We start from the raw sequence: 21,725 nt of genomic DNA, 5'->3' as shown, positions 1-21,725 counted from the left end.
GGAAGGGGGGTTAATTTAGAGGCTAGTAAGAGAAAACAATAGACTATCGCTCAGGGTCAATTCCTGGATTGAGACATCGTCACGTGTCAGTCACATGCTTGCCGACCGCAGGATGTTTGGCAGAAAATGCCACCCTAATTGGTCGGTGAAGTCGAATCCAGTAAGGGATGGAGAAAAGAAATTAAAGAAGGTGCCGGTAGGGGTCAAGGTATAAAAGGTTAGAAACCCCACCCACAAGGCTTTTTCCCGGATAGTTTCTTCACGAGCTCCTTTGTATAGGTTTTCACGCGGTTTTCCCGAGTGGCGGGGTTGGAGTTGTATCTCCGTCCGACACAACAAGGGAACAAGTAGTCAGCAGGATTTCGATTCCGTATTTCCTATGGTAAGAAACGAAGAATGCCATTTAGCCAAAGGAAAGAAGGTATTATCTATGTGTTTCATCGTCCAGTGACAACTACGAGAAAAGGAAATCTGTAAAGAAGTCAGTGTCCACGTGGTGAGTTTCACAGCCATGGTATAGATAATTCTAAAGTGTCTTCTTAATTCAAGTACGAAAAGTAAAGATTGCATAAGCACAGTTTAATGCCAAAAGAACTTAGGAGTGACCGATTATAGGAGAGATCATACCAGGATAGTTCAATCGGAAAAAGATAGAGGCCAATATAGAAAACTCAAGAGAAAAAGGTACTGTAAAAAAATAATCTCGTGTTAACTGAAAATGTCTGTAATTTTAATCATTATTCTATTACTGAACTGTTGAAGAGACTAAGGAAATTTATACTAGGGCTTTAGTACATGACTGATTATAATGAAAGTATGCTTGTTAATATTAATACTATATAAGTAATTATGTGTCCTGAGATTTATGCATGTGTATTGTAACTTATAGGAAAGTTTTAAATGTCAAAGTTAACAATGTGTTAACACAGTGAAAGGATAATTTAATCTACATAGTTTTAGATAATTAAATAGAGTGAGTTGATCACGTATGTCCATGTGCTACAGCATATAGCATATCTTCAGACTAATATAGGGTTAACTAAAGTGTTAATTAGATTCTGGGATTATACATATGATTGTATGTGTTGAATTTGTTATGGCAGCATGATCGTAATACCTGTATAAGATCTTAGCCAAATACTTGTGATTAGCTAATGTTATTTTGTAAATATTTTCTTAATATTGAATTGAATTATATTAGAAATTGAATTGTACCATGCTAATGAGTTTGATAAAACAGTTGTCTGAAATTGCTGCCCAATGCACCACTTGAAAAACGTACGAACCTAATCACACGGGAAATTAATGTGTTAAGTTACGAGATAGAGGGTCACGACTGTTTAATAGTTTCATGCTCAGATATATTTTTGTATTTTGATCCTTGTTTTTGAATTATATATCTTCAACTAAATGTCCTGAAATGTGCAGTATAATATAAATATTCGGGACACTAAGGGGAGTAAAAGCTTAAATATTTGTATTATGTGGTGATATCTCGTATACATAGATAAAAGTTGAATATAGATAAGCAGAATTTCACTAGATAGAATAATAATCATAAATTGGGACGCAACAACGGAACACAATGAAAGAATGAGAACAGGCAGATTACCAAAACAAGTATTAAATTACAATCCATTGGTCAAAAGGAAACCAGGACATTCTCTAAAGAGATTCAACAATGATTTTTAAGGCCAGAACAAGCCACTCTAGGCCTAAATCCTTGAAAAACATGATGATGACTATAATAAACCGAGAAGACAGATTGGCATGCTGCATGAGAAACTGTATAGAAAGCAGTCAAAGGATGTTTGAAGGAAGCAATATATGACTCCTGAGTTAGGAAAATAACTCACCATCATATTCATCACGAAATTCTTGAATACCCTCTTGACAGGTGTACAGGATATGGTGATGGTACTACATCATAAACTTTTATTGTCACTAACTTCTTCTTGACATTTCTCTGAGTCAGTCTGTTATTTGCCATCATCATCAAATTCCTGCCATGTACCCTCAAGGGGGTTGTACAGGATATGATAGTACTACATGAAAAAAATTACATCATTACTAACTTCCTATCTACAATTTTCCTACAAATCAATCTGTTACTTGTCAAGACTCCAACATTATCAGATCTTATCTTTCTCTCGTCTAAGGCACTTTGTACCGTATCAATCCGCCTATATCTTGGTCTTCCTCTGGGTCGTTTTGCTGCCTTCCTGGCAGACAACACTTGTTTTGCTAATCTTTCCTTGCCCATTCTGTTTAAGTGACCATACCACCTGAGATTAGCTCTGCTAATGCATTTCTGGATGCTGATAATGTCAAGTTCTTTCCTAATATCCTCGTTTTTAATATGATATTGCCATTGATGCCATCTGTTCAAGCCTCTAATCTTTCTCAGTACAGTGATATATCTGCAGTCTCTAGTCTTTGGTCAAGTGTTTTACTTATCACCCACCTCTCAGATCCATAAGTTAAAACTGGTTTGAACACAGTCTTGTATACAGCTAATTTAGTGTTTTGACTAATTTCTCTCTTATTCTATATGAATTTATTCAATTAACTTCCCTCCATACCAGCTTTGCTGATTCTTTTGTCTATTTCTATATTTAATTTACCATCTTCAGTAAAAATTGTGCCTAAGTAGCTGAAATGTTTCACTTGTTCCACAGATTCTCCATTCGCAACACAGTTGACATTTTCAATTATTCTGCCTATTTTCATTGTCTTTGTCTTTTTATTGCTGACCTTCATACCATATCTATTACAACAGCTATTCAATGTAGACACAGAATCTTGCAGACTTGTAGCAGATTTATTTAGAAGTATAACATCATCCACATAAAGCAAAGAGCTGACATTAACATCTCCAATTTTGATGTCATGTTTAATACCACTTTCCTTCATAATGTGATCCATATAGGTAATGAATAACAGAGGGGATAATGTACATCCCTGTCTCACACCAGATTTAACATTAAACCATCTTCCTGTACTACCTTCAATTCTAACTGCTGACTTACAACTCAAATAAAAGACTAAGTATTGCGTGATATAATGCTCCATCGACACCATATAACTCAGCGTATTGAATAGCTTCTCTCTTGGCACCTTGTCGTATGCCTTTTCCAAATCGACAAAACTTAAATACAGATCTTTGTTATATTCCCATGCTTTCTCGACTATTTGTCGCAAAGTGAAGATCTGATCCTGACAGCCTCTATTTGGCCTGTATCCAGCTTGTTCTTGACCAAGCTTTTCTTCCACAATTCTTCTCAACCATTTCTCAAGTATACTAGCATAAATCTTATTAGGAACACTCGGTAGAGAAATACCTCTGTAATTCTCACATTCAGTTTTATTTCCCTTTTTATATATGGGTACTATAGGATCTCTATTCCAATCATCGGAAATTCGTCCCTCTGTCCAGGCCTTCTGAACTATGCAGTGCAGCCACAGTAGGACTTTTATACCCCCATTCTTCAGCATTTCTGGTTGAATATCATCTACTCCTGCTGCCTTTCCACATTTCAAGCCTTTGATGGCTTTTTCTACTTCAAGTATGGATATGTAATCCTGACTGCAAGCTTGGTCAGTGTTTTTTTATCACTGTGCTGTCATCACTACTTGTTTCATTTAGCAGTTTTTCAAAGTAATTACCCCATACTTCAAGGATATCTTTTTCTCCCGTTTTCATGTCACCTTTATGATCTCTAACTCCTTTTACAGCACTCTTTCCTCCATTCCTAAGCTTCTTCAACAAACTCCGGAATATTTTGCCACCTTCTTGATATTTATTTTCTATATTCTTGCCAAAGTCCTCCCATGACTTTTGTTTAGCTAGTTTTACACATTGTTTAGCATTCTTGCATTTGTCTCTATATTCTCTAAGAGCACAAGCTGACTTATACAGGAACTTTTGATATGCTTTCTTCTTTTCCTTCACTGCCTCTTAAACCTCCTGTGTCCACCAGGGAGTTCTGATTTTTTTATCCTTACAAACAACCTTACCACATGCCTCTCTGGCAGAATCAATCAATGTTTTCTTCAGAGTTTGCCACTGAATCCCTGGTTTGATTCCTGTTCTCAAACTCTTTCATTTTTTCTTCAGTAATCTTAGTGTATTTTAGTCTACAGTTCACATCTGAGAGCAGCTCAACTTTTATTCGCTTTAAAACTTTCTTATATGTTATTCTTTTCAATATGAAATTCAATTTTATCCTGCTCAAGACTAAATAGTGATCACTTCCAATTTCAAATCCTCTGTACTCTCTGGTGTCCTGCACCAGGGAGAAAACATCACTATCAACAATAACATAGTCAATGAGACTTTTCTTATTCCTAGCCTCTTCTCTCCATGTGAATTTGTGCACATTTTTATGTTGGAACATGGTGTTAGTAATAACCAGTCCATGTCCTGAGCAGAAATCCAACAGATATTTGCCATTATTATTAGCTTTGCTCTTTTCTCCAAATTTTCCCAAAATATTTTTGTATGTCTCACAATCATTTCCTACTCTGCTATTTAGATCTCCAACAAGGACCAACTTTTCATTTTTCATTGTGTATGTTGCTTTTTCTAAAGCCTCAAAAAATTCCTCCACTTCTACCTTAGTAGAACCTTCTGTGGGACCATAGGCACAAATAAGTCTCATTGTCCAGTTCCCCATTCTCATATTTGCCCACATTACTCTACTTGAGACTAACTGCCATTCAAGAAGATTAGCCTCGTATTTTGTGTTGAATACTATGGCTACTCCTTCTTTTCCTTGATTGGAATATTTTATATTTTATACATTATACAATATTTTATACATTATTTAATATTTCGATTATATTTAGCTTTCTGAATTTTTTTTATTCTGTATAAAGTTATTAATATTCTTTCTTGCTACAGCTCTGCAGATGGAATTAGAATAATTATTAGGGAGAATAAAATATTTAAGAATATTTATTCTTCTAACCGTTCACTATTTTTCTGTTCTGTGCATTTAGACACTCATTCAGGTGGGATATATTTTTTATCTGAACTAATTCAGAAGGTGACATGTTTCAGTTATTGAATATGCATGTTATTTTGAAAATGACTCCCCTTTTCCTGCATATGAAAGATATGTTATATGCTGTTATCATTTATAGAACTAATTTAAGAAGATAGGTGCACTCTTGTGTAATTATGTTAAAGAAAATTATTATAAAATTATGTAAATCCTATCATGATTATGTAAATCTTGTGATGATACATAAAATTAAATGCATAATACAAAATGCATTAAATACATAAAATATAAAATAAATACATGAAATACATAAAACTATATAAAAAAACTATGTTTTGCGAAATTTATCTTGCACTTCATTTACTTTCATATATCGGTATCAATGCGATATCATTTGAATTTTCTAGCAAATTTTTTTTCAGGACGAATTTTCCTGCAATTTCCCCACAATGAATTTCCTCCCAATGAATTCCCCTCCAATGATTCCCCCCACCCCCATGATGTTTTTTTCTCGCGATGAATTGTCCGTGAAGACATATCTTTCGTATGTGGCTACTTTGAAATGTATCCAAAGTGTGGAAGGAGGATAAGATAGTCCCATTGCATAAGAATGGAGACACCAAACCATGGATCAGAAAGATAGAGAAATTAGTGAGTGATTGTATACAAAACTGGACACATTAGAGTAATTATATGTTAAAGATACCAAGCAATTTTAAACTTGGTTTTACTCCATTTCCCAAGTAAGCAAACAGACTAAAAGTCAAGTTTGCGCCTGCAATTGATGCAAGTCTAACTGATCCCACAGGTAGTGCAAGACCAGGGCAACTCGTGGCAAAGGTGGAACAAGCTCCGATCACTAATCTTAATATTTACCCTTAATGCCAAAACACATCTCCAAGAAGGGGATGTATGATGTTTTGTATTAAAGGCAAGGGGCCACTACCCAGACCGGTTTCGACCTTTATTGAGGTCTCGTCAGTGGGAGCTAGGCTAGAAATACCAAGATTTAGTAATACAGAGCTTGTAAGTATTTCACCAAAACAAGTTACCATAAGGTGTTTTAACCTTATTAAATAAAAATCTCTGGAGGAGATATAAATGTAGAAAGTATTTTTACCTTCCACCTTTGCCACGAGTTGCCCTCGTCTTGCACTACCTGTGGGATCAGTTAGACTTGCATCAATTGCAGGCGCAAACTTGACTTTTAGTCTGTTTGCTTACTTGGGAAATGGAGTAAAACCATGTTTAAAATTGCTTGGTATCTTTAACATATTTATACCCAAGGTAAAAATACTTTCTACATTTATATATCCTCCAGAGATTTTTATTTAATAAGGTTAAAACACCTTATGGTAACTTGTTTTGGTGAAATACTTACAAGCTCTGTATTACTAAATCTTGGTATTTCTAGCCTAGCTCCCACTGACGAGACCTCAATAAAGGTCGAAACCGGTCAGGGTAGTGGCCCCTTGCCTTTAATACAAAACATCATACATCTCCTTCTTGGAGATGTGTTTTGGCATTAAGGGTAAATATTAAGATTAGTGATCGGAGCTTGTTCCACCTTTGCCACGAGTTGCCCTGGTCTTGCATTACCTGTGGGATCAGTTAGACTTGCATCACTTGCAGGCGCAAACTTGACTTTTAGTCTGTTTGCTTACTTGGGAAATGGAGTAAAACCAAGTTTAAAATTGCTTGGTATCTTTAACATATTTATACCCAAGGTAAAAATACTTTCTACACACACACATATATATATATATATATATATATATGCGTGTGTGTGTGTTTGTGTGAAGGTGAGCACTAAGGGTTGCTCTTATTTCAGTAATCTGCTTGCCTTTTATGATGAAGTAATTGTTAATCGTTGATAAAGGAAAGGCGCCATGTTTCTGGATTTTGCCAAGGCATTTGACAGAGTCTCGCATGATAAGTTGTAACAAATGGGATTAGACATTAAGTTAGTAAATTGGGTTGGAAATTGACTGTCTGATAGATATCAAAGAATTGTATATGGTGGAGCTGTATCAAGGAGTAGGAAGTTTACAAGCTGAGCTTCACAGAGTTCAGTACTTGGACCATTATTGTCATTTTGTCTATGGATTACAGGGAGATATTCTGTTGTTTACAGATGATGTGAAGCTTGGGAGGATTATTACTAATAGTGCTGATGTTGTTCTTTGAGAGAATTTGAGTTAGTTAGAAAGGTTGGTAAGCAGCTGTGGATTTAATTTCTGTGCAGTATTATGTACAGACATATTCTCCAAATGGTATTGCTATCATTTCACTGTAAAATGTGTGCTGTTAACGCTCATCATTCAGCAAATAAGATTGAAATAACTTCTGAGAAAGCCACTAACTTCCTTCTTTTTTGACCACAAAATTTACGTATTGCATATTTTCATTCATTTTCCTACATTCAGAGAGAGAGAGAGGGAGAGAGAGAGAGAGAGAGATGTGCAACTTGGTGGTAGGTTAGCATAATTTGGCGCACTATTTAGAACAACATGAATTCAGAGCTAAATATATGATTATGGTTTATGATTTTCCATTATTTGCATTTGTAAATGCAAAAAAAAAAAAAGCAACACTATTTATGCTACCAATTTATTGCTCTTCATCAAAATGTCAAAATTTAATGTTTTAACTTATAGAATTAAAATCCTACATCCACAAATATTCAGTGTGTATATTTTAGTTGATTTCATTTTAGTGGACTTGATGATACTTATCTGCAAAACATTTTATCTTCAATGGAAACATAAACATAAAGAAGATCTGAATTCATCAAATATTGATATTAATTATGATAAGGAGAATAAAGAAAATGAGACTACCACATCATCATCATTATCCAGTATGGGTGATAGCGTAGCAGATTCATCACTCCTGGAAAATTTGCACTTAACTGCAGGTCTTATTGATATAGTTTGCATATTGTGGACACAGTTTACTGTGCAATTAAGTAAGGTGAGTTTATGCATTTTCTTTCTTTTTTTTAATTAATTAACTTTTTTTGTTGACGTATAGTGCATGAACCTCGTTTCTTAATGTAAAGTATTGCTTTATCATCATCATCATCAAATTCCTGATACATACCCGGATGTATGTATGTACCTGCACAGGATATTATGATAATACTACATGAAAGAATTACATCATTACTAACTTCCAATCAACAGTTTTCCTCCAAATTAATCTGTTACCTTTCAAGACTCCAACAACTGTTTAAATGACTGTACCATCCAAAATTAGCTCTGTTAACACTTTCCTGAATGCTAACCATGTCAGGTTCTCTCCTAATTTCTTTATTTTTAACATGACACTGCCATTAATGGATCTGTTCACTTCTCTAATCTTTCTCCAACCTCTCATATCTGTAGTCTTCATAATTTGATCAAGTGTTTTATTTCTAATCCAGTTTTCAGATCCATAAATTAAAACTGGTTTGAACACTCTTATGTATGCATTTAATTTAGTGTCATTACTGATTTTTCTCCTATTCCATATAAATTTATTCATTTGGCTTCCTACCATACAGAATAAGCTGTGCTAATTCTGTTTTCTCTTTTCATATTTTATTTGCCATCTTCACTAACAGTTGTGCCTAAATAGCTAAATAGTTCTGTAGGTAATCCATTCAAGATACAGTTGATGTTTTCAGTGTTTCTGCATGTTTTCATTGCCTTTGTCTTTTTATTGCTGATTTTATTATTATTATTATTATTATTCCTGATACCTCCAAGCAGTCCGAAGACCCATCGCAGGAGGATACCTACAACTGTCTCAACCACTACACCGAACCTCTACTACGAATCAACACCATCTACCGCCCACCACCACCATAACTGGTATTCTATGTCTGTAAATTGCGTGTGTTCTGAAGGGCCGATTTGTCTGTATGCGGGATGAAAAACCCGAGTTTCCGAGAAAAAAACCCTGCTACCTCCGTATGAGATCGGCTAACTCACCTTCGACTGAAATCGTCCAGATAAAGATTCCTCCCGTCACGACGAGAATCAAACTTAGGCCTTTTCCAATTGAAGGGCGCAGCGTACAGTCGTTCTTCCAATTGCGCTACGGAGGCGCTTAATTTTCTTACCAAATTTATTGCAACAATTATTCCATTTGGTTAGGGAATCTTGCAAATTATGCTGGATTTATTTTGAAGTATAACATGTGCATAAAGTAAAGAGCTGAGATTAAATCACCAATTTTGATTCCAGGTTTAATATCTCATTCCTTCATAATGTGATCCATATAGATAATGAATAACAGTTGAGATAATGTGTACCCTTGCTCCACACCTGATTTAACATATAACCGTCTTCCTGTACCACTTTCAATTCTAACTGCTGACTTACAACTCAAAAAGAGACTGTATTGCTCAATATAATGTCCCATTTACACCATATAACTGTAACATTTTGAAGAGCTTTCCTCCTGGCACCTTGTCATAAGCCATTTTTAGATTTACAAAAGTTAAATACATATCCTTATTATATTCCCAAGAGTTTGCAACTATTTGTTTTAAAATGAAAATTTTAAAACAAATAGAGGTTATGATCCTGACAAGCTCTATTTGGCCTGAATCCAGCTTGTTCTTTATCAAGCTTCCCTCCCATAATCCTTCTTAGCCATTTCTCATGTATACTTGCCTAAATCTTACCAGGAACACTCAGTAGGGAAATACCTCTATAATTTTCACATTCAGCGTTATTTCCCTTTTACAGAAGGACACTATGAGAGCTCTACTCCAATCATCTGGAATTTGACCTTCTGTCCAGGCCTTTTTGAATTGTGCAGTGCAGCCACTCAAAAACTTGTATACCTGTATATTTGATCATTTCTGCCTGAATATCATTTCCAGCTGACTTTCACATTTCATGTGAAAAGTCAGGTTTTTGATGGCCTTTTACTACTAAAAGTATTTATATGTATTCCTGACTGCATGCGTGCTGTTAGTACTTGTTTCATTTAGCAATTTTTCAAAGTAATTACTCCATGCATCAAGGATATCTTTATCTCCAGTTTTCATGTCACACCTTTATCATCTCTAATTCCTATTGCAGCACTTTTTCCTCCATTTCTTAGCTTTTTCAACAACCTTTAGAATATCTTGCCACCTTCTTGATATTTATTTTCTATGTTCTTACCAAAGTCTTCCCATTGGTTATGTTTAGCTAGTTTTATACAGTGCTTTGCTTTCTTACATTTGTCTCTCTGTTCTCTAAGAACACAAGCTGACTTATTGGCTGGGAACTTTCAATATGCTTTCTTTTCCTTGACTCTCTCTTTAACTTTCTGAGTCTACCATGGAGTTCTGATTTTTCTATCTGTGTAGATAACCTCATTACACCTCTATGGTTGAATCAATCAATGTTTTCTTCTTGGTTTACCAATTAATTTCCAAGATTCGGTCTTTATTTTGAAACTCTTTCATTTTTTCTTGAATGATGTTTATGTGTTTTAGTCTACAGTTCACATCTGAAAGCTGCTCAGTTTTGATTCATTTTAAAACTTTTTTACATGCTGTTCAATATGTAATTCAGTTTTATCTTGCTCAGGACTAAATGGACTACATCAGTTTGGTTTATTATAGTGAATATAATGTGTTTGCACAAATTAGATTCATTGTAATAAAATTTTATGAAAATTAAAACAAAGCTTGAAATCAACAATGAAATTATTTGCTAAAATGGTGCATATGATATATTCATTACTGAAATAACTAAATGATGTATGGTTTAGTGAATTCATTTAGATTCAGTGAGAGACTGGATATGCAATATCAGGGATACTGAACTTATTAGGAAGATACGAGTGAACATGTGTGCTGGCTCTCTTGAGGTGAGCGAGTGTAAGATCGAGAAAGACATGAATTGTTGAATGCAATTTCTCTGGTCTCATGTCTTGAATGAGATGCTCATTAAAAGATACAGTAGTAACTATGAGTCCAAGAGGATATTGTGCAATGCAAGTATACTAATGCCAGAAGTTTCAAGAACAGAGATGAAGAGTTTTTTTTCATTGGTTAGCTCGAATTTGCTGAAAATTATATGTATTAATGAGACTTGGTTAAAAGAGAAAGTATTGTTACAGAGTTAGTAGAATGTAAGGGAGATTTGTTTTCAAGAAGGACAGGGTTGTGGGAAAGATTTGATTAATGATAGTAGATCAGCAAAAGTAGCAGGAAAGTAGAGTGATGGAGTACTTTATAGGTCTGGGATCCAGTCCCACGAAGATATCAAGGTTGAGTTAATGCAGAATCATATATTTTCTATATACAAATATTAAAAAGATGTACTATACGCCCATAGATGCGAGACCCTTCGACACTTCTGCCCATGTCAAAAGAAGGAGAATCCATTCCTGTAATAGGGTAGTCAATCAGTCTTGTGGGATGAGTTGTTTATTATTACATGTTTGGAAAATTAACTTTTATTTTATGTGAAGGTTATAGTTTTTAAAGTGGTAACTAATTTGCTTGTATAACAATTGGAAAATTTTACATATAAAGCACGTGATTTCACGTGTTGGTGACCAATTCGTACATCCTGTATTTCTTTTTCCCCTTCAGCATGAATTGTATATTCTTCAGTATACTCTAGATCAGGGATAGTTGTAGAAAGATTTTTCACATGGTTACAAAATAAATTATACTTGACAATAAATTACATGCTTAACATAAATTGAAAGCCAAACGGCTATTTTTCTGGCATCCTTAATAATAATTAAGGGGATACAAATCCATTGTTGTTCAACTGCCAGTAAGCAAAACTCTAAGATCGAGAACTACGAATCTATGAGTTTCATATATATATACCGAAAAACTATCAGTGAATCCAAGTGTAAATGACCACTTGGTAGTACAACACCAAGGCAACTTGAAGCAAAGGTGGAGCAGGCTCCCTCACTATCCTTGATATTTTCTCATAATGTAAAAACACAGCCCCTAGGGGATGTAATACTCTAATTACATTACGAGGAGAGGTCACTACCCAGACCGGTTTCAACCTTTTTTTCATAATTTTTCTCATAATGTGTTTTTACATTATGAGAAAATATCAAGGATAGTGAGGAGCTTGCTCCACCTTTGCTTCGAGTTGCTTTGGTGTTGTACTACCAAGTGGTCATTTTACACTTGGATTTGCCGATAGTTTTTCGGTATATATGAAACTCATAGATTCGTAGTTCTCGATCTTAGAGTTTTGCTTACTGGCAGTTGAACAACAAGGGATTTGTATCCCCTTAATTATTATTAAGGATGCCAGAAAAATAGCCGTTTGGCTTTCAATTTATGTTATAATATACAAACACACCTTTATGGCATTCGTATAGTAAAGGTATGTAATTACTAATTATAATGAAGAGCCAAAGGCTTCAATTCGGCGATATGAACTTATTTAAGTTAAGGGATATTATATCCCATATTGTTTCTTAGCCGAATAAGAAACTCAAAGAGTTTCATGCTGAATATAGAAACTATATAAAGTTCAGAGATTCCAAGCGTAAGCAAATACCTGGATAGTGCAGCAACTGACCCTTGAAGGTGGTGCAAGCTGCATACCTGGATAGTGCAGGCAACTCATAGAAAGGGTGGAGCAAGCTCTGATCACTATTCTTGATATTTACCCATAAGTTCACATTATGGGTAAATATCAAGAATAGTGATCAGAGCTTGCTCCACCCTTTGTTTGAGTTGCTTCAGCTTGCACCACCTTCAAGGGTCAGTTGCTGCACTATCCAGGTATTTGCTTACGCTTGGAATCACCGAACTTTATATAGTTTCTTATTCGGCTAAGAAACAATATGGGATATAATATCCCTTAACTTAAATAAGGTATGTAAGTTCTTTTCACTTAAACCTTGTTATCTTCCAGGTCTGGATAGTGACCTTTCTTCATAATGTAATTAGAGTATTACATCCCCTAGGGGCTGTGTTTTTACATTATGAGAAAATATCAAGGATAGTGAGGGAGCTTGCTCCACCTTTGCTTCGAGTTGCCTTGGTGTTGTACTACCAAGTGGTCATTTACACTTGGATTTGCCAATAGTTTTTCGGTATATATGAAACTCATAGATTCGTAGTTCTCGATCTTAGAGTTTTGCTTACTGGCAGTTGAACAACAAGGGATTTGTATCCCCTTAAAAATTACATGCTTGTTTAATCCTTTACCCAGGTGTTAGCAAGCAAAGTTTGCACTTGAAGTATTTTCATGACAATATAATTTCTTGTCAAGTATAATTTACTTTGTAACCAAGTGAAAAAAACTTCCTACAACACTTTCTGATCCAGAGTGTTTAATAATTTGACAACACACTTGTTTACTACTAAGAAAGTTTTGAAACAAATCAAAGTTGAACTGCTATCACATGTGAACCGTAGACTCAAATACACGAACATTGTTCAAGAAAAACTGAAAGAATTTGAAAACAAGAACCAAACCTTTGAGAGTTAGTGGCAAGCCCTAAAGAAAACCTTGATTGATTCAGCTAGAGAGGCATGTGGTGAGGTAACTTGCAAGGATAGAAAAATCAGAACTCTGTGGTAGGCCCAGGAAGTTAAAGAGGCAGTCAACGAAAAGAAGAAAGCATATCAAAAGTGAATACAGAGAAAAATGTAAGAAAGCAAAGCATTGTGTAAATTAGCTAAACAAAAGTCATGGGAAGACTTCGGTAAGAACATTGAACATAAACATCAGGAAGGTGGTAAAATATTCTGGACACTATTGAAAAAGCTCGGAAATGGAAGAAAAAGTACTATAAAAGGAATAAGAGATAATAAAGGGAACATGAAAACTGAGGATAAAGATATTCTTGATGCATGGAGTAATTACTTTGAAAGATTGCTAAATGAAACAAGCAGTGACAGCATGGTGGGTGGTAGAAAACTCTCAACAGGAATGCCATCTGCAATATATATCTGTACTTGAAGTAGAAAAAGCTCTCACGAACCTGATGTGTGGAAAGGCAGCTACAGTAAATGATAGTCATCCAGAAATGCTAAAATATGAAGGTATAAAATTTTACACTGGCTACACTTCATAATTCAGAAGGATAAGTCTGAGAGTCGAATTCCAGATGGTTGGATTAGTGTGCTCATATTACCTATCCATAAAAAAGGGAAAGCTGAATGTGAGAATTACAGAGGAATTTCTATACTGCGTGTTCCTGTTAAGATTTATGGAAGTATTCCTGAGAAATGGCCAAGAAAAATTGTGGAGGAGAAGAACAAGTTGGATTCAGACCAAACAGAGGTTGTTGTGATCAGATTTTCACTTTAAGACAAACAGTTGAGAAATCATGGGAATATAACAAGGGTCTGCATTTAAGTTTTGTAGATTTAGAAAAGGCATATGACAAGATGCCAAAATGAAAGCTGTTCAAACCACTCCAGTTATATAGTGTAAATGGGACATTATATCAGGTAATACATAGTCTTGAGTTGTAAATCAGCAGTTAGAATTGAAGGAGATACAGGAAGATGGTTTGATGTTAATCAGGTGTGCAACCAGGTTTTACATTATCTCCACTGTTATTTATTATCTATATGGATCACATTATGAAGGAAAGCAGTATCAAACCTGATATTAAGATTGGAGACATTGGTCTCAGCTCTTTATGCAGATGATGTTTGTAAAGATTTTTGTCACAAAGACTTGCGAATTCTCTTTAAAACTGTGTACTTTGGCGAGGAGGCGCTGCAGTCGTGACAGAAGCAGACGACGCTTAGGACTTGATTAGCAAAGTTTCCGCTGTGTGTGGTATCCATTTTTTTTAAATGTGCCCGAAGTGAAAGAATAAGTACAACATTAGTGTTTGAAGGCAAATTATAATGTTTTTGTAGTTTCAAGAATCTTGTAAAGCAAGTTTGTGTCAAGTTTTTCAGAAATAAATAACATCACTAGAGTTACATCAGTGAAATGCGTATGAATGTGTTCTAAAAGTATACGTATAAGCGAGCATTCATTCTGCGTAATGATCAAGACTTTCACCAGCTTTACCACTCATCACAAGTCCGAATTTTACTGGCGCAGTCGATAGGACCTACAAGGTGAGAGCAATTCGTTATGTAAATGCATGCTCCCATGTTTTAGAGTTCTATTTTGATTATTTGGGCGAAAGTCTGTTCTAATACAAAACAAAAAAAAAAAAAAAAAAATAGTGTTCGTAGTTTGTTCCATCCTGGAACAGTAGTAGTTTTGATTTCTCGCCAGAGAAAGAATACGTCAGTATTCAAATTTTGTTCCATCCTGGAACAGTAGTACAACAGTTTGGATAAATGAAAAACACGCCAGTGTTCAAGCTATATTTTCGTCCCAGATAGTTCAGAATAGTTGTTTTTTTTTTCATTTTAAATTTATTTTGTTCTGCAGTTACCGATTTGTCCTGTTTTGCATGTTAGTTCCATCTTGGAACAGTCAGAACTTGTGATTTCTCGCCAGAGAAAGAACACGACAGTGTTATCATAGTTAATTTTTGCATACTGTTTTGATAGTTCTGTTTCGAGATTTCAGTTATTATATAGTAGAGGTGTAAAATCGGAACTATTTTTTTGTTTTGTTTTTATATATCCACATATATATATATATATATATATTTGTGTATTTGAAAGTGTAGTAAATTGTGTAGTTGAAGTTTTTATCTGATAATATTGTAAGATTTATCTATGTTTACAAATGATATGTTGAATTTAATTATGAGTCCCATAATCGCCAAATGTATACATCTCTTTTTGGGCTTTTAAAAAAAAAAAAAAGAAAAAAAAAAGTGCAATTGATTCTTTTTTTTAGGGTGATTTTTTTTTATCAGTAAAGAGAGTTATTGTTTAGCACCATGACTTATTTAACCAAAGGTAGAAAGGAAGATTTACGTAAATTGGCTGAAGAATTGGGAGAGAAGCCAACTGTTGAAATGAAAGTGATAGATCTTAAAATGATTATTACGGGAAGTAAATTTTATGAAGAAGAATTTGTTAAAGGGATGTTGGAGACGATTATTAGTACCAGACTCGAGGAAGAACTGATGAAGAAAGAATTAGAAGCTCAACGGCGGAAGGAAGAACTAGAAGCCCAATGCCGGAAAGATGAATTGGGGGCCCAACAGAAAAGAGAACAAATGGAGTTCGAGTTGAAGAAACTGGAAATTGAAGCGCGTGTTCAACCAACCTCAACTCCAGTATCCAGTGACAATAAACCATATTGTCTTGAACTAATTAAGCTAATGCCTAGGTTTAGATTACAAGAGGATGACATTGTGATATACCTATCCCTGTTTGAAAGACAAGCTAAGAGAACAAAAATAGATGTTAAAGACTGGATATCATGTCTCTTGACTTTGTTACCATTTGAGATTGTCCAATTAATTGGTAGAGAGTCAGAAGAAAATTGCGAAGATTATGAATATATTAAAACAATTCTACTAAAGAGATTTAGACTGAATCCTGAAAGTTTCAGAAAAAAGTTTGTGATGCACCAAAAGGTTGCTGAAAAATCTTGGAGGGATTTCTGTTATGAAATAACTAATTATTTCGAAGAGTGGATTGGTGGCCTTGATATCAAGGATTTTGAAGGGTTAAAAGATCTAATTATTACGGATCAACTGAAGAAGAAAGTACCACATGAAGTGAGAGAACATCTCTTAGACGACTGGACAAAATTCGTTTCTCCAACCAAGTTAGCTGACAGATTGGACGAATACGACAGTGTTCGTAGTACATCAAGGAAGCCCATCGGAGCTATTCCGAAGGACAAGGTTACTGAAAAGTTTAGACCTTATACTCCACCTGCTGAGCGAACATTCAAAAATAAGTTATCTCCCTCTCAAAGTCCACCGAGATGGTACCAGCCGTGGCGAAATGATGATTCATACAAGCCTCACTACAAACCAACTTGTTTTACTTGTAGAAGGGAAGGTCATATTGCCAAGTTTTGTATGAAAAATAGTCAATCAAAAGGTACTCCTACTACAGCACACAGTAACCTAGTTCAAACGTCTACCACTGGGAATGACGATAAATCAGGTGTGTTGACTGCCAAAATTTCCATTCCAGTATCCAAATCAGTGGACATTGATCGAAATGTAGATGATTTGAAGGTGGTCAAAATCAAATGTGGAAGTAGGGTTTTAAATGGAATAATAGATACGGGAGCGCAAATATCGGTAGTGCGCGAAGATTTAGTGGCAGATACGCCCCATGATGGAGAAAGTAAGATAGAAATATCTTCTGCTTTCGGAGAAAATGAAATAACACCCTTAAGGATTTTTGAAATGAAAATTGATGATAATTTACATGGTAATGTTCCAGTCACATGTGCTGTCTCAAGAAAACTGGTTACCGATCTGCTACTGAGCTCCTCTGCCTATGAAATGCTGGTCGAAAGCGTCGAGCTACATGAGAGTAGTCATCATTGGGAGACACCGGTTCTGAAATCAAAAGATTTAAGCGATAAACGGTCAGAAGATGATGAAGATGAAGACATGCCTTCGAAAATAACCAGTACAGCATTGGCAGTAAGTACGATAGAGTCCCCACCAGGTGAAGAAAATGAGTGTATACCAGAAAAAACAAAATTCGAATTCGGCAAACTTCAAAAGGATGATGAGACGCTTCGAAGGTGTTTTGAATGGGCAAAAAGACAGAAAAATTCCTATGCGTTTGACAATGGGGTTCTGCTTCATAATGAACATATTTGTGGCGAGAATATTAGACAAGTAGTGCTACCGCGTGTGAAACGAGAGAATGTCTTAAAGATGGCACATGAAATCCCTCTTGCTGGCCATCTCGGCGAAAAGAAAACCCGTCAGCGAATCAAGTACTCATTCTTTTGGCCTACCATTAAACAAGACGTGAAAAAATATTGCGAAAGCTGCAAGGAATGTCAAATGAGAAGGACTGCTACATATAGAGATAGAATCCCCATACGACCTATCGTCAGACCAGAAGCTCCGTTTGAGGTATGGAGCGTGGATTGTATCGGACCGTTAGAACCCCCATCGGGAAGAGGACATCGATTCATAATATGTGCTGTTGATTTATGCACTAGATGGGCCGAAGCCATACCTGTCAAGGAAATAAGTGCTAAAACTACATGTAACGTTCTAATGAGGATATTTACTCAGACTGGATTTCCTAAAATGGTCTGTACCGACCAAGGTACGAATTTCACATCTAAACTCACTCAAGCTTTTGAAGATCTGCTAGGCATAGCTCCACGTTTTTCCACTCCAGGACATCCTGAGAGTATGGGCGCTGTTGAACGTTGGAACAGAACTTTAAAAGAGATGATGAATAAGAATATACAGGAACATGGAAGAAACTGGGATTTACATCTTCCCTATCTTCTATTCGCATACCGAGAAGTACCACATAGCACTACTGGGTTATCACCTTTCCAGTTGGTATATGGAAGATTACCTCCAGGCCCCTTATCTTTGTTAAAAGAAATTTGGACTGGTGGACGAGTCATCCCAACTGCTGCCTCTCGCTCGGTTGAAAATTATTTACAAGAGCTTCTTGAAAATCTAAGAAAAGCTCATGAAATTGCATCCGAGAATGCCAAAGGGTCTCAAGAACAATACTCCTCCAGATATAATCTTCGTTCCAAAGAAAAATCCTTCATGGTTGGTGAAAAGGTTTTAGTATTGTTACCTTCATCCTCTCATAAGCTTCTAAATACTTGGACAGGACCTGCTACAGTCGTCCAACTTACTAGACCACATTCTGCGAAGGTTGAGATGAAGGATGGAAGTATCAGGGAGCTCCACATAAATAAGCTTCGACCATATATTCAAAGAATTAATCATGTCGGTCTAGTTTTCGAACTAGATGAAGATTTCGGAACACTCCACTATGCACCTGCTGACAAGATGAATAAATCAGTTGAAGATATTAGGAAACACCTTGAGGATATGGAAGCTCTCTTGACGGAAGAACAAAAACAAGAACTTTTTGACATCCTCCGGAAATATGCAGATGTTTTTAGTTCCAAACCTGGTCATGCCAAAGTTGATGGACACTCCATCAAAGTTACAGAGAACTGTTCCCCTAAGAGACTCAAACCCTATAGGGTGCCAATCACTCTACAAAAGGAAGTAGATCGACAAGTCAAAGAACTGTTAGATATGGGTCTCATTGAGCCAAGTGTCAGTGAATGGGCTCATCCCGTTGTTTGTGTGGCTAAGAAAAATGGAAGTGTCAGACTATGCATTGACTTTAGATTGCTGAATAGTTTTACTATTCCAGATGCTTATCCAATGAAAATAGCTAGAGATTTATTATTTGAGGTAGGACAAGCAAGATTTATCACTGTAGTTGACCTCACCAAGGGATATTGGCAAATCCCTATGGAAAAGGAAGCAAAGCCCTTCACCGCATTCGTGACGCATTCTGGTCACTATCAATGGAATGTCTTACCGTTTGGAATGAAGAACGCTGGAAGCACATTCCAGAAATCATTAGATAAAGCACTAGCTCCTCATAAGGCATACTGCCGATCTTATATCGACGATTTGGCTATATTTTCTAAAACATGGTCTGAACATCTCACCCACATAGATGAAGTCTTCAAAACATTAAGAGAGGTGGGTTTAACAGTAAACCTAGAAAAATGCGAATTCGGGAAAAATCAAGTGAAGTTCCTAGGTCATTTGATTGGATCCGGTCAACATTCTCCAGACCCAGAGAAGGTCGAGGTTATAAAAGGTTTAGCGACACCAGCAACAAAGAAGGAAGTAAGAAGTCTACTTGGACTGGCTAGCTACTACCGTGACTACATACCACAATTCTCCCAAATTGTATTACCACTGACAAATCTGACTAAGAAAAGTGTCCCAAACAACATTCCTTGGACTACTGATGCTGATGAAGCTTTTACGAAACTCAAGGAAGAGCTTATAAAAATGCCTTCTTTGCATACTCCAGATCTCGACAAGCCGTTCCAGTTGTATACGGATGCATCAGCAACAGCAATTGGCGCATGTTTAGCTCAAAACAACGAACAAGGAAAAGAATTGCCCATTGCTTTCTTCAGTAAGAAACTAAATTCCTGTCAAATGAAATGGTCAACCATTGAAAGGGAAGCTTTTTGCGTCTTGGAGGCATTGAAAAAGTTTGACACATGGGTATTTGGTGCTGAAATACAGGTAATTTCAGATCATAACCCTCTGACCTATCTAACTAAAAGTGCCCCTCATGGTGCCAAGTTGTCCCGATGGGCTTTAGCCCTACAACGTTATAATCTGACTGTTACATATAGAAAGGGTAGTCGTCACGGTAACGCTGATGCCCTTTCCAGATTAAAAACTGATATAATTAATTAATGCTATTGGCTTGTTTCTTAATAATGATTATATATTTTCTTGATGTTTAGTTAATGATAATTATATAGTTTTTTTTTTGTGTGTGTGGGAGCTGCATCGCACCATAAAGCTCTCACCTCATTTCTTGTATTTTAGAGTCAATTACTCGCCTGAGTTTTTTTTTTTAGATGCAACATCGACACTCCTGTGACGGATGTGCTTCCCCCAAAGGGAGCTGTAAAGATTTTTGTCACAAAGACTTGCGAATTCTCTTTAAAACTGTGTACTTTGGCGAGGAGGCGCTGCAGTCGTGACAGAAGCAGACGACGCTTAGGACTTGATTAGCAAAGTTTCCGCTGTGTGTGGTATCCATTTTTTTTAAATGTGCCCGAAGTGAAAGAATAAGTACAACATTAGTGTTTGAAGGCAAATTATAATGTTTTTGTAGTTTCAAGAATCTTGTAAAGCAAGTTTGTGTCAAGTTTTTCAGAAATAAATAACATCACTAGAGTTACATCAGTGAAATGCGTATGAATGTGTTCTAAAAGTATACGTATAAGCGAGCATTCATTCTGCGTAATGATCAAGACTTTCACCAGCTTTACCACTCATCACAAGTCCGAATTTTACTATGTTATACTCCTAAAGAAATCTAGCACAAGTCTGCAGAATTCCCTGACCAAATTGAATAACTGCTGTAATAAATTTGGTATGAAAATCAGCATTAAAAGACAAAGAAAAGGAAAATAGGCAGAAACATTGAAAACATCAACTGCATCCTGAATGGAAAACCTAGAACAGGAAAAATATTTCAAATATTTAGGCACAATTTTTAGTGAAGATGGAAATTAAATTTGGAAATAGGCAGCAGAATTAAAGCTGCTATGGTAGTAAGTCAACCAAATAACAGAACAGCTGAACAACTTTGTCACAGATCTAAGAGAGTCCTGAGAAAGAAGAGAAAGACTAAACAGATGGTATCAATGTAGTATCATATTAAAAACAAGCTATTAGGAAAGCACTTGACATTGTTAACAGATCTAATCTTAGGTGGTATGGCCATTTAAACAGAACCGAAGAGGAAAGATTAGCTAAGCAAGTGTTCTTTGGCAGGATGGCAGGAAAAAGATGCAGAGGAAGACCAAGATGTAGGTGGATTGATACAGTATAGAGTGCCTTAGAAAACAGAAATATAAGATCTGATAACTTTGAATGTTGACAGATAATAGGCTAATCTGGAGGAAAATTGTTGATGGGAAGTTAGTAATGATGTGACTTGTCATGTAGTACTATACCTCCCCTCCCTCCTGAGGGTATATGTCAGGAATTTGATGATGAATTCAGTGCCAGTCTGCAAGATTCTTGACTAAGCTGAAGAACTGGTTGTAATAAATTTGGCATGAAAGTCCACAA

At 35.9% G+C, this 21,725-nt stretch overlaps 1 protein-coding gene across 2 annotated transcripts in view; it reads left to right on the top strand.

The window, feature by feature from the left end:
* LOC150102691 (condensin-2 complex subunit G2-like) overlaps window positions 1–21,725 on the top strand; it is a 401,754-nt gene that overhangs the window by 187,767 nt on the left and 192,262 nt on the right. For both annotated transcript variants that reach the window (XM_090398912.1, XM_090398911.1), the window contains exon 16: window positions 7,723–7,979. In XM_090398912.1, the coding sequence (XP_090255038.1) occupies window positions 7,723–7,979 (257 nt within the window). The remainder of the gene's footprint in view (window positions 1–7,722; window positions 7,980–21,725) is intronic.

Source organism: Typopeltis vanoorti, chromosome 10 (genome assembly GCF_054136105.1).
Source record: "Typopeltis vanoorti isolate ZY-2024b chromosome 10, IOZ_Tvanoo_1.0, whole genome shotgun sequence".
Taxonomy (NCBI): Eukaryota; Metazoa; Arthropoda; class Arachnida; order Uropygi; family Thelyphonidae; genus Typopeltis; species Typopeltis vanoorti.
Note: the sequence above shows the minus strand (reverse complement) of the source record. Positions and strands in the feature narration are given on the sequence as shown.